Here is a 13928-nt window from a genome sequence, read left to right as displayed (position 1 = left end):
GACTTTTTAACCTTAAAATACTCTTTGGTTGCTTTTGGAGTATGCTTCGGGTCATTGTCCATCTGCCTTGTGAAGCACCGTCCAATGAGTTCTGAAGCATTTGACTGAATATGAGCATATAATATTGCCTGAAACACTTCAGAATTCATTCTGCTGCTTTTGTCAGCAGTCACATCATCAATAAATACAAGGGAACCAGTTCCATTGGCAGCCATACATGCCCACGCCATGACACTACCACCACCATGCTTCACTGATGAGGTGGTATGTTTTGAATCATGAGCAGTTCCTTTCCTTCTCTTCTCTTCCCATCATTCTGGTTCAAGTTGATCTTTGTCTCATCTGTCCATAGGATGTTGTTCCAGAACTGTAATGGCTTTTTTAGATGTTGTTTGGCAAACTCTAATCTGGTCTTCCTGTTTTTGTGGCTCACCAATGGTTTGCATCTTGTGGTGAACCCTCTATATTCACTCTTGTGAAGTTTTCTCTTGATTGTTGACTTTGACACATATACATCTACCTCCTGGAGAGTGTTCTTGATATGGCCAACTGTTGTGAAGGGGTTTTTCTTCACCAGGGAAATAATTCTTCTGTCATCCACCATAGTTGTTTTCTGTTGTCTTCCGGGTCTTTTGGTGTTGCTGAGCTCTCTGGTGCGTTCTTTCTTTTTAAGAATGTTCCAAACAGTTGATTTGGCCACACCTAATGTTTTTGCTATCTCTCTGATGGGTTTGTTTTGATTTTTCAGCCTAATGATGGCTTGCTTCACTGATAGTGACAGCTCTTTGGATCTCATATTGAGAGTTGACAGCAACTGATTCCAAATGCAAATGTCACACCTAGAATCAACTCCAGACCTTTTACCTGCTTAATTGATAATGAAATAACGAGGGAATAGCCCACAGCTGTCCATGAAATAGCTTTTGAGTTGATAGTCCCATTACTTTTGGCCCCTTAAAAAGTGGGAGGCACATATTGAAACTGTTGTAATTCCTACACCGTTCACCCGATTTGGATGTAATTACCCTCAAATTAAATCTGAAAGTCTGCAGTTAAAGCACATCTTGTTTGTTTCATTTCAACACCATTGTGGTGGTGAATAGAGGCCAAAATCTGAAAATTCTGTCAATGTCCCAATATTTATGGACCTGACTCTGTGTGTATGTGTATATGTATATATATATATATATATATATATAATATATATGTGTGTGTAGTTCATCATTCATGATATCGTTCACGTGTGTATGAATGATATCGTTAATTTTAACCACCGGGAATGATGAACGATATCATTGAATGATATTGTTCATACAGTACATCTTTCCGATATCGTTATCGTTCATATCGTTTAGTGTGTACAGGAATGAACGATCAACGAAAAGACATCCCAAATTTTTTTTTATATTCAATATATCGTTCATCGTTCATGATATCGTTCATGTGTGTATAAATTATATCGTTAATTTTAACCACCGGGAATGATGAACGATATCATTGAATGATATTGTTCATACAGTACATCATTCCGATATCGTTATCGTTCATATCGTTTAGTGTGTACAGGAATGAACGATCAACGAAAAGACATCCCAAATTTTTTTTTATATTCAATATATCGTTCATCGTTCATGATATTGTTCATGTGTGTATAAATTATATCGTTAATTTTAACCACTGAGAATGTTGAACGATATTGTTCATACAGCACATCATTCCGTGTGTACACAGCATTAGTCTATGTCAGGGGTGGGGAACCTCCGGCCCGCGGGCCGTATACGGCTCGCAAAGTGAAATCATCCGGCCGGCTGTCAGCGGCAGCAGCAGAATCAGCATAGTGTAGCTGCTTTCAGCGGCAGCAGGTAGCGCAGTGAAGGGAGAGGGGATGTCAGGATTGTCAGCGGCGGCTGGTAGCCAATGACAGCCCTGACACACCCCTTCCTCCCGCTGCGCTATCAGCGGCGGGAGGTAGTGCAGCGGGGGGAGGGTGTGTGTCAGGGCTGTCATTGGCTATCAGCGGCGGGAGGTAGTGCAGCGGTGGTGGGTGTCAAGGCTGTCATCGGGCGGATTAGTGCAGGGGATCTCTCCCTATCAGTGGCAGCAGGTAGCACAGGGCGGGGGTCAGGGGATCAGGGCTGTCAATGAGTGGCATGCAGGGCTCTCTCCCCATCAGCGGCGACAGGCAGGCAGCGCACAAGGGTGGGTGGAATCAGGGCTGTCATATGGCTGCCATTGAGCTGGTTAGTGCAGGGGCGTGCAGAGTCTCACCTTAACAGCGCGGGCAAGCAGGCAGTGGTGGCACAGCAGGGGGTGTGTACAGTCAGTGCTGTCATCAGGCTGGTTAGGACTGAGAGGACCCCAGGGCTGCCTTATCAATCTGCCTGTCACACATCCATAGGGACTGCCCCTCCAGACTCTGCCTGGCAACATACCAAAGAGAAGCAGTTCCAGCCATCGCATTAAGGGTGAGTTAATAACGTTTTAACCAAATATAGGAGGCAAATTTTTAAGTTAATAATTTTGTATGGCCCCCGAATGATTTTCTAAAAATCCAAATGGCCCTCGGCAGAAAAAAGGTTCCCCACTCCTGCTCTATGTAGACCATTTAATGAAACAAATGTTGTACTCTTCTATAGATCTGTGATATGTTACTGATAGCCTTTCTGTGGTCTTTTACACCCATTTTACACTAAAGTCCCGGGTCTGACCCAGGATTTGGAACACTTTTCCAACCCCGGACAGTCCCTGTTCACATTTCGGCTCCACACGACGTCATCTCCAAGTCCCGGTGAGTTGGCTGTTCTTTTGCCGTAAACTTGACCCGAGTAACCAGTTTACCCTGCCCTGTAACCAGGGTCCTTCCCGAGTCCAATCCTGCTCGCTACCTGGGTTGGATTGCTGAGTCACTAGACCCAGGTTATTATTCAGGGACCCTTTTACACTGAACCGCGATCTGGGTTGACACTGCAATAACTCAGGTTATTTGGCCAGTGTAAATGGGGAATTGTTGTGGGCAGAATACTCAAGAGCTCAGTTGTTCTACTTTTGATACCTGCAGCTATGCAGCCCAGTATTATGTACTGCCTAATAATAATGACCACATTTATTCTCCTATGCAATTTTAGCCATTGCTCAACCACCAATATGATTGTAAGCTGATTTGGGTAAATGTTGTTTACAGTACATGATCTAATTTATAGAGTACATTAATAATTGAATTGATGCATCTCTTTTCTCAACTGTTTTCTCCAGGTGGTGGATTTGTCATTTAATGAGATAACCAGCATGAAGGATTTATCTGCACACAGGTCTCTTACAAAGCTTTTCTTAAATAGTATCCTTTGCAAATGGAACATTGTTTAATTAGGAATTATTTTTTATAAAGTACTAACTTTTCCACCTTATTTGTCCCTGTGTGAATTTGTGAAATATAACTACTTATGTAATTTGTACCATTTGCAATGACAATTTTATCACAGATCTCAGAAATAATTCCATCATAAGGTTAGAAATAAGAGATAATTGAAATCCTGTGTAACATTAAAATTAGGGGTGTGCACCGGACACTTTTCGTGTTTTGTGTTTTGGTTTTGGATCTGGATCTTTCTTCGTGTTTTGGATCTGGATTGGTTTTGCCAAAACCACCCTTCCGTGTTTTGGGTTCTGGGTTTTGTGTTTTGGATCTGGATTTTTTCTTAAAAAATAAAAAAAACTCGCTAAAATCACATAAATGGGCCTTTTTTTGTTCCTACGCTATTAATAACCCCAATAACATTAATTTCCACTCATTTCCACTCTATTCTGAACACCTCACACCTCACAATATTGTTTTTAGGCCAAAAGGTTGTACCGAGGAAGCTGGATGACTATGCTAAGCGACACAAGGGGGCGGCACAAACACGTGGCCCATCTAGGAGTGGCACTGCAGTGGCAGACAGGAAGCCAATCAGCGTTATGGTGCCCATTTGCATGTAGCACGAACCCGGGAGATCCGTGCTACATGCATCTGTGTGATTGGCACAGAGCAATGACAGGTCCGTGAGACCCGTCTGTGCTGCTGTGGTAAAAAAAAAAAACCTGTGTAAAAAAAGAAAAAAATGGCGTGCACCCCCCCAAAAAAGAGCAACCAGCCCCGGGCATTAGTAACCCAGTGCTGGGTGTGCTTAAATACAGGGGACAAACGACGTAGGGGTCCCCTGTACTTAAGCACAACCAGCACCGGGCTAGTCAGAACCAGCGCTGGTTGCCAAAATACGGGGGACAAACGACGTAGGGGTCCCCTGTATTCTGCGCAACCAGCTCTGGGCTCTGATCCGGTCCTGGTTCTGGAAATATAGGGGACAAAAAATGAGTAGGGTTCCCCTGTATGTTCCAGAACCAGCACTGGACTTTTTCTAGCGGGGGGCTGATGCCACAGCCAGGGGAGCCCTTTCACCGGGCCCCCCAGCCGCAGCATCAACCCTGACCGCTAGTCAGCCCAGGCCGGGGATCCCTGGAGAGCTGGGGACCCCCCCAATAAAGGGGTCACCCTCTCCAGGGCACCCCAGGCCCAGGCTGATAGCCCGGGGCTATCCCCGCCACCCCTGGTGGCGGTGGGTGGCGGGTTGATTGTGTGGTGTGGTGTAAATAAAGAATATCAAACATTGTCTTTACAAGTAGAACTGCAAGTCCCAGCTAGCCTGCCCCGCATGCTGGTACTTGGAGAACCACAAGTACCAGCATGCAGGGCATTAAGGGCCCACTAGTACCTGTAGTTCACCTGTAAAAAAAATGTTTAAAAAAACACAGGACACACACACCGTGACAGTATAAGTTTATTAAACATACATACACACACACACATGTACACATACTCACCTATGTAACCTGTAGCATCGGTCCACTTGTCCGGTAAAGTATCCATAGGGGACCTGTGAAAAAAAACATACTCACCATCTCCTATGCGAGGTTCTGTCCTCTTCGTTCCAAAGTAGGCATCCCCGGACTTGGCAAAAAAAAAAAACGAAAACGCGATCCACGAACTTAGTACCGTTCTATAGAACGGTACTTCCCGAATGAGAGCTTAGCGGCGGGGTATCACCATGGAAACCCCGCTGCTAAGCGTTCATTGGCTGAGAGAGGTCATCTCCCGTCTCTCAGCCAATGAACGGCTCCCTCCATTGTAGTCAATGGTGGGAACCGCAGGGTAAACTTTAATAACCTTGCGGCTCCCAGCATTGACTACAATGGAGGGAGCCGTTCATTGGCTGAGAGAGACGGGAGATGGCCTCTCTCAGCCAATGAACGCTTAGCAGCGGGGTTTCCATGGTGATACCCCGCCGCTAAGCTCTCATTCGGGAAGTACCGTTCTATAGAACGGTACTAAGTTCGTGGATCGCGTTTTCGTTTTTTTTTTTTGCCAAGTCCGGGGATGCCTACTTTGGAACGAAGAGGACAGAACCTCGCATAGGAGATGGTGAGTATGTTTTTTTTCACAGGTCCCCTATGGATACTTTACCGGACAAGTGGACCGATGCTACAGGTTACATAGGTGAGTATGTGTACATGTGTGTGTGTGTATGTATGTTTAATAAACTTATACTGTCACGGTGTGTGTGTCCTGTGTTTTTTTTAAACATTTTTTTACAGGTGAACTACAGGTACTAGTGGGCCCTTAATGCCCTGCATGCTGGTACTTGTGGTTCTCCAAGTACCAGCATGCGGGGCAGGCTTGCTGGGACTTGCAGTTCTACTTGTAAAGACAATGTTTGATATTCTTTATTTACACCACACCACACAATCAACCCGCCACCCACCGCCACCAGGGGTGGCGGGGATAGCCCCGGGCTATCAGCCTGGGCCTGGGGTGCCCTGGAGAGGGTGACCCCTTTATTGGGGGGGTCCCCAGCTCTCCAGGGATCCCCGGCCTGGGCTGACTAGCGGTCAGGGCTGATGCTGCGGCTGGGGGGCCCGGTGAAAGGGCTCCCCTGGCTGTGGCATCAGCCCCCCGCTAGAAAAAGTCCAGTGCTGGTTCTGGAACATACAGGGGAACCCTACTCATTTTTTTCCCCTGTATTTCCAGAACCAGGACCGGATCAGAGCCCAGAGCTGGTTGCGCAGAATACGGGGGACCCCTACGTCGTTTGTCCCCCGTATTTTGGCAACCAGCTCTGGTTCTGACTAGCCCGGTGCTGGTTGTGTTTAAGTACAGGGGACCCCTATGTCGTTTGTCCCCTGTATTTAAGCACACCCAGCACTGGGTCACTAATGCCCGGGGCTGGTTGCTCTTTTTTTGGGGGGGAGGACGCCATTTTTTTCTCTTTTTACACAGGTTTTTTTTTTTTTATTTACCACAGCAGCACAGACGGGTCTCACGGACCCGTTAGTGCTCTGTGTCAATGACACAGATGCAAGTAGCACGGATCTCCTGGTCCGTGCGTGCATCTGTGTCATTGAAATACACAGCAGCACAGACGGGTCTCACTGACCCATCTGTGCTCTGTGTCACTGTCAATCACACAGATGCATGTAGCACGGATCTCACGAGTCCGTGCTACATGCAAATGAGCACCATAATGCTGATTGGCTGAGAGCCGTGACAGACGGCTCTGTCAGCCAATCAGCACTTTGCCCATTAAAGGCAAAGGCATTTTTTTTTAAATGGCCGCTCGAGGCAAAACCTCGAGATCCGACAGCAGATCTCGAGGTTTTGCCTCGGGAGAGGGATCCGGGGCAGACAGGGAGATCCGAGCTTGGGCTCGGATCGCCCCGGATCCCCGAAGTTCGGGTGGGTTCGGTTCTCAGGGAACCGAACCCGCTCATCCCTAATTAAAATACAATGTACTAAAGAATATTAAGTTCTGGGCAAAGTTCAGTAGCTTAAACAATAAAATGGAAGTGCAAAGACGGCCCTCCATAGTCTCACTCTCCAGTCCTCACTGCATCCTATCTGTATAAAGCTAATAGATTACTATATAGAATGGCACAGCAGTATCAAAGATAAATAGCTGCTCCCGCTGCCCTCACAGGATAATCATCTCAGGACAATAATGACACACTGAATATGAGCTAATGATCAGATTGTTATTCTGTAGTCAGTGTGTCATTATTGTCCTGAGTGCCGCCCAGGCATGCTATATAAAATTATTATATATAACATGCAAATATAAAGATGTATTTATTACCCCTCAACATTCATCCATACATTTAATGGAGTGTGTCCTCTTGTTCTAGAAAATCTCTCATTCTGCAAAATACGTCCTCTCATGAAAGTGGTTTATATACCCGTTTGCAGTGGTATAATCCTAAACCTAACCGAGGGAGGGCTAGCTCACAAGTTTCAGCATTTTGCACAAAAGAAAGCATGTTTTTGGGTTATGCCATAATAATGGTGTGGTTATACTTTATAATACTCAATATTACTTATCAGCATTTTGGTGTTCCTTGATATTCGTGAGAGTTCAGAAATTATCTATACGTTCCTGTTACTGACAGCTTTTCTTCAAACATACAGCATGTTGTCAATACATCATGTTATGGACTAACCATTTACATGGATGGGAAGCTGAAAGAGTAGGACCAGTGACTACACCGATGCCTGTTTGAGCTAGACAAGCTATACTGTGGAAAGCACTGTGCTGTATAAATTAGCAGCATGAAGGGCTCACTGGGGCTGATTATGAGTCTCTTGCATTAAACCCGTGTTGCGATCTTGGCACTTGCATTACGAGGTTGAAATACCCACTGTACACATAGTGAGTCGCGATGTCACATATCTGGTCCATGATGCTGTTGTACTGCATATGGGTGTAAATACACTATTATTGCAGGCACAAATTTGTATTGAATGTCAGACACATCCATTTAAGAGCTATCTAAAACTTGCTTCCATTCTTATAATACTTTATCCTGTACAAAGGTTATTTATTTTCACACATTTAAGAGTTATTTTCCTGAACACTGCCTTCTTTACAGATAATAGCATACAAGATATAACTGGTTTAGAAAAGTGCAGCAGTCTGACACACCTGAACCTGGCTCACAATAACATCTGTAACATCAGTGGGCTTGGTAACTTGCCAATCAAATCACTCTCTCTGGTATGTATTTTATATAGTGGGGCACAGTATTAACACTGTACCTGGCCAGGAATGCCCAGTAATTGGAGATAATTGTGATTACTGTGAAAGTAAGGCTAGGTACACACTGTCGGTCCGATTATTGCACAGTGTGTACGCAGCACCGAGAGTAGACTGTCGTTCACAAACCTGTCAGATCAGCTCCCGACATCAGGAGTGGTGGACGATGTTTGTCAGTCCCTTGGAGCCGTCATCGACAAACCGCATATAAACATCATCTCAATGATCTTTAGGGAAATTTATGATTCATATAGGAACGATTATGAATTGTGTATTAGCTGGTTGTTCTGTGGATCGCTTGAACTGTCATGGAAATAAAAGAGTGGATCGTTCCTCTTATCTTTCAGGTGTGTATCTAGCTTAAGTCAGATTTACCTCAGAATAGATGGAGAACATGTTGAAGTGAGTTAGGCTACAAAGGTACATGTGATCTCGAGGCAGTGAAAGGCATGTGCGTTGAACAAATATAATTCCATTATGCAGTTTTGGGTCCTTTTATTATTCAGTTACTGTAACTTTTAGGATTTACAATATACTGACTAAGGGTTTTTTCCATCGGAATATGGAGCACTTGCCTGAAAGCTATAAAAACAAACTGTAAAATGTTCCCTGTCTTTCCCCATACTACCTTTAACAACCCCCTTCTTATATACATAACAGAGCTCCTCACAGTTTTCAGTGATTATGTCAGTATGTATAACATGCTCACAGACCATTCTCCTTTCCTGCCACCTTCATAGATCTTTGTTCTACCATTTCCTGTGATGTTCCCTGTAGTTCTGTTTCTGTCAGAATACATTAAAAGACAGCAGGAGGTGATATCTCGAAATTAGAGAATTCAAATGTTTTTGCTTTGCAAGTGAGCATCACTTATCCCCGGTGTCATTGGATCTTATCTCTCTGATATGCTTTTAACCACTTAACTGGCAAAATTTTTTTACAAAAATGACCCCAAAAATTGTCGAATTTTTACTTTTTTATTATAAAACTATGACGTAATAGCTATTTAAACCTTATTCTATATAATCTTTTAACAAAAATGCAAAATCAAGTTTAAATAGCTATTATTTCCATGAGGTGATACTAAAATGTTTTGACAATTTTGGGGACATTTATGAAAAACAAAAAAGTAGTATAGTTTGAAAAGCTACTGTATTAGCTTTAATATATTTACACACATATACAGTGATATAATATATATATATATATATATATATATATATATATACACACATACACACACAATATAAATATACATACACATATGTCCCAAAAAAACCCGGCACTCACCAGTCCTTCCAATTAAATGGGCTCGGGTGCCCTCCTAGAGGGTATTGCTCCCCCACAGATATTTAGCAGTCCAAAGAGGCGGCACTTAGAGACTTGCAGAAAATATTGGAAAAGAACCCACTCTGGGGTCTATGTATAGTGACATTCAGGTCAACGTTTCGGGGACCGCATCCCCTTTCTCAAGCCAACATGAGTGATGCGACCATGCCGGCAAGTGGTTAAATATCTTTTTGATTGTGAAATAATAAGTGAAATTGTATAATTACTTAGAGAATCTCTTACTTCAAGGATATAAATGATACCCTGAAGAAGAGTGGTAACAGCTTTGTTGCATATTTGTTACTGTAAATGTTGCACACTCATTTGATTGACAAGAAAATAGTACACTGTGGAAGATCAGGGATGTATTGCCCTTGAGAATTATAACACAGGGCCTGATTCAGAGATGAATGCCATCGCAGCTGCTGTGCAGAAATATGCTAATGTTGGAGGCCCTGGGGAATGTATTGAAATGTCCACCTACGGCTTTGAAAATCCAAGTATCTGCATACAGAGATGCAGCATTGGTCACAGATCCTTCCATAATTGGACTTCTGAGTAGCTCTATGGTCGCGCAGAATGGGCGTGTGTACTGAGATGCAGGAGCCACTTTCACTGCGTTCGGAATCGCAGATACAGGCAAAAATGGTCACGACGCGCCTGCGTTCTTTGCCGCAACTCCCCATTATCTCCCCAAATGCTCCCTGACTGTCAATCACACCGCGAGTAAAGTCGCGTCGGTTAACTACGGTAATGTACCTAGACACATGCACAGTTCGACTTAAATGCATGCGCAGATGCCAATAATCACTCAACTGCGTAACCATTGGAATAGCGTACATCTCTGTATCAGGCCCAGAATTGTATGTTATTTATATCCTTAGGCTAAAGTTTTGCCTAAGGTGCCGAGAATCATAGCTCCGGCCCTGCCTAGGGTCAGATTGCGCAAAATAGTACAGCAGCTATTACATTACCCTGCTGCCATACTCCTCCTGAAAATGTGTTTTTATATTATCTGCAGCAGAAATACTTATGTGACTTCCGTGTACTGAAATACAGACATCCCACAGGCAGTAACAGTGGAAGGCAATTTATCATATGCCAAATCTGGAATCTCTGCCTCCTAAGTAACCTAATTGCACTCAACCAGGCAGATGTAGCGAAATACCACTCAGTCTGTACCCAGTGGCTCCGAGGGGAAGGGGGTACTAACCTGTTGGAGAGGCCCAGGTCCGCTGCTGCCCCTCTTTCCCTCCTACCTGTCAACAACCTGTGTGTCTTTAGCCAAGCACACACTACTGGGTGCTGGGCTGTAACGGGGCCAGGGAGGCTGCTGCCACTGTGCAGGGGGAGCGACCACACTGCTCGCGTCCCCTCCTAGAGTTGCCCCTGGCTGAAGGTCTTATCGCGTGTTTTTTTTTATTGGAGCAAATAACAACCGTATATCAAAATAAAAATAAATAATAAAAGAAAAGATCCAATACAAATTTGAGAAAATAATATACATAGTGTCATAACATATACAGATATTCCAGGATATTTTCATATAACTGCATACATATCTGTGTAAATCTTGTCCAACATTTAATCCAATACAAATTAAGATTTAGACACCTGGTAATAGATAATAAAAAAATGATAATTTACTAAGTAAGAAAAAAAAAAAGGGAGTGGGGGTCAAATGCATACTATGATAAATTTGGGTTTGTGTTGAAATTGGCAATGAAACTTTCCCAGGTATCAAAGACATAAGCGACCCTCCTCTCCTTCTCAAACACCGCCTTACTCCAATCCATACGGGAAATAAATTCCATTTTTTTTATATAATTGAAAATTGATGGGAGTTGGGTGTATCCAATCCTGCAAAATGGTCTTTTTTGCTGCAGCACTTATTGCTAGTAATAGTTTCCTGCTCCCCGCAGTGAGCCTCTGACCCCTTGGAAAAATACCCAGGATGGCCCATTCTGGAGTAAATGGTACAGCATTGACTAGATGGTTTTCAGCATCCTGTCGTACTTGCTTCCAGAAACCATGGACTACCGGACATTCCCATAAACAATGATAAAGATCGGCCTCTTCCTTTTCACATCTAGGACAATTGTGAGAGTTGGATAGACCCATTCTGTATAATCTGTGAGGGGACAAATAGGTCCTATGATATACATTTAAGAAGAGTTCATTATATGAACTAGCAGTTAATAGTGTACGAGACTTCAGTAGCCCTTTTACCAAATCCTCAGTCGTCAGTGTTGGAAATTGTGTCAACCATTGACACATCCCTTGACTGACCAAATCGTGATTTAGATCCTCACTCAAAAATCTATAGTATGTGGAGATAGCTTTGCGTGAGGGTATTGGTCCTGAAAGCTGTTGATCTAATGGATTACCCCAGTCAGCCGAAAATGTCTGTATTACCGAAGCTGTATAGTGTTGTGCCTGAAAATATGCTAGAGGATAATGCCTTAGGGTCTCAAATCTCGCAGTTGCCTCATGGAATGTCAGGGGCTTTCGAGTATCTACATTAAGCAAATGACTTATATTATGAATTCCCCCCGCTCTCCATATCGTAAAGAGATATGCTGCCTCTCCGTCTTGGAAATCTGAGTTACCCAACAGCGGAAGGTAAATGGATTTGTGAGCATTAAGACAAGATTTGTGACGCAGAATATGCCAGAGGCGTCTAGTTGTCATTAGTAAAGGATTGTCAAGAATCTCAGACGGAACCTCTTGATCGTGAATGTGAAGAAAATATTTCAGGGCCATAGTAGGTAAAAATTGTGATTCAAGGGATGTATTAGCGTATACCTCTTGATCTTGTAACCAGTCTATCAAAAATGTCATTAAAGAGACATGGTTATAATCTAGAACATTAGGGAAGTTTATCCCTCCATTAGAATTAGGTTGGTATAGTTTCCTAAGACTGATGCGAGCCCTACCACCTTGCCATAAGAATGAACTAAACAATTTGTTAATTAAGTGAACATCCTTTTTAGTGAGAAGAATGGGTAATGCCTGCATCATATAAAGAATACGGGGAAAGGTCATCATCTTAATAAGAGCAGCTCTTCCGAGGTATGAGAGTGTCAATTGTCTCCAACTCCAGAGCTCCTCAGTAATAAGTCGAGTCATCCGAGATACATTCATGCTGTACAACTGAGTATGGTTTTGGGGTAAAATAATACCTAAATAAGAGTGAGGAGGCCCAGGAGAAGGAGAAAGCTGAGGCCCAAGGGGGAGTGACAATGGTGGGGTGAAGAAGCATTGCTGCTGATTTATCTGCATTCATATGAAGGCCAGAGATGTTGCCAAACTGACCAAACTTTTGCATAATTAAATGTAAAGTATGTTGAGGGTCTTGCATGTGTAAAAGTATGTCATCTGTGTATCTCATCGCGTGTTTTATAGATTTTATTTCTAAAGGGGGCATGGTCAAGTCTCCCATGGTTTAGCTATGCTCCCCGAGAGTACCGGGGCCCGGGTCAGCTCTCTCTACGGGCCTGTCTATACCAGAGATGCCATGCTGCGGCTTTTATCGCACATTAATTTGTTTTAAATATGTTCAAAGTCACAGATGAAACAGAATAGAACTTGACCTGAAAAATAGCTGCGGCCACTGCATCATAGCACCTTGTATTCAGATTCAGGCTCATTCGCACACAGATGTACAAGAGTTGCATATCAATTAGTTCAGTCTAGTTAAGCAGTTTTGTCGCATTGCTTTGTGACTAAGATGCATATTCAAGCAAAATATATGATAAAAAAGTGCTCGCTAAAGCAGAGTCACACGGGACCTGACACGCCAAGAAGTGCTGTTTGGCGTGACTGCAGCAATAGTGTATAAGGACACATCTGTAGTTTCCCAGTAACCAACATTTCCCAGCTCCTCAGTTTTTTTTTAATTTCTTTTCAAAAAATAAACTGTTACTTGACTGAGGTGATAAGACTCAGGAGTCTATTTATCAAGCAGTGAAAAGCGTGGAGAAGTGGAGCAGTGGAGAAGTTGCCCATAGCAACCAATCAGCTCCTACCTATTATTTTATATGCTGTACTTGACAAATGCTACTTCAAAGCTGATTGGTTGCTAATGGGCAACTTCTCCACTGGTTCACTTCTCCACACTTTTCTCTGCTTGATAAATAGACCCCCAATTGTCAAACAGGATATATTTTTGACTTCGTAAAAACTGAATAAAACCAATAACAGTTAAAATATATTATGGCATGTGATCCATATATGTTCAGAGCTTCATGCCACTTGTTTTTGTTTTGCTCCATTGTTGGAAACATTACTTTTTGGCAGCTTCAAAGGGATTACCATCGCTGGGGTATTTCGCAAAACATTTACCCTGACTTATACACCTCAGGCAAAGAACCCAGTCAGTTGTAAGGCAAAGAAGTCACCAACTGCATCCAGCAGTTGGACAAATATAATTTATAATCGCCTTGTTTAAGTTTGATGGTAATGTGATTGACAATAATGTGT

At 43.2% G+C, this 13928-nt stretch overlaps 1 protein-coding gene across 1 annotated transcript in view; it reads left to right on the top strand.

The window, feature by feature from the left end:
- The window catches only part of LRGUK (leucine rich repeats and guanylate kinase domain containing), a 106608-nt gene that overhangs the window by 19201 nt on the left and 73479 nt on the right, over window positions 1-13928 (top strand). Inside the window, exons 6-7 of the mRNA XM_088468892.1 lie at window positions 3253-3334; window positions 7954-8078. Coding sequence (XP_088325018.1) covers window positions 3253-3334; window positions 7954-8078 — 207 coding nt within the window. The remainder of the gene's footprint in view (window positions 1-3252; window positions 3335-7953; window positions 8079-13928) is intronic.

Source organism: Taudactylus pleione, unplaced genomic scaffold (assembly GCF_031769625.1).
Source record: "Taudactylus pleione unplaced genomic scaffold, aTauple2 ptg000086l, whole genome shotgun sequence".
Taxonomy (NCBI): domain Eukaryota; kingdom Metazoa; phylum Chordata; class Amphibia; order Anura; family Myobatrachidae; genus Taudactylus; species Taudactylus pleione.
The sequence above is the reverse complement of the archived record's forward strand: the minus strand, read 5'-3'. Positions and strand labels throughout refer to the sequence as shown.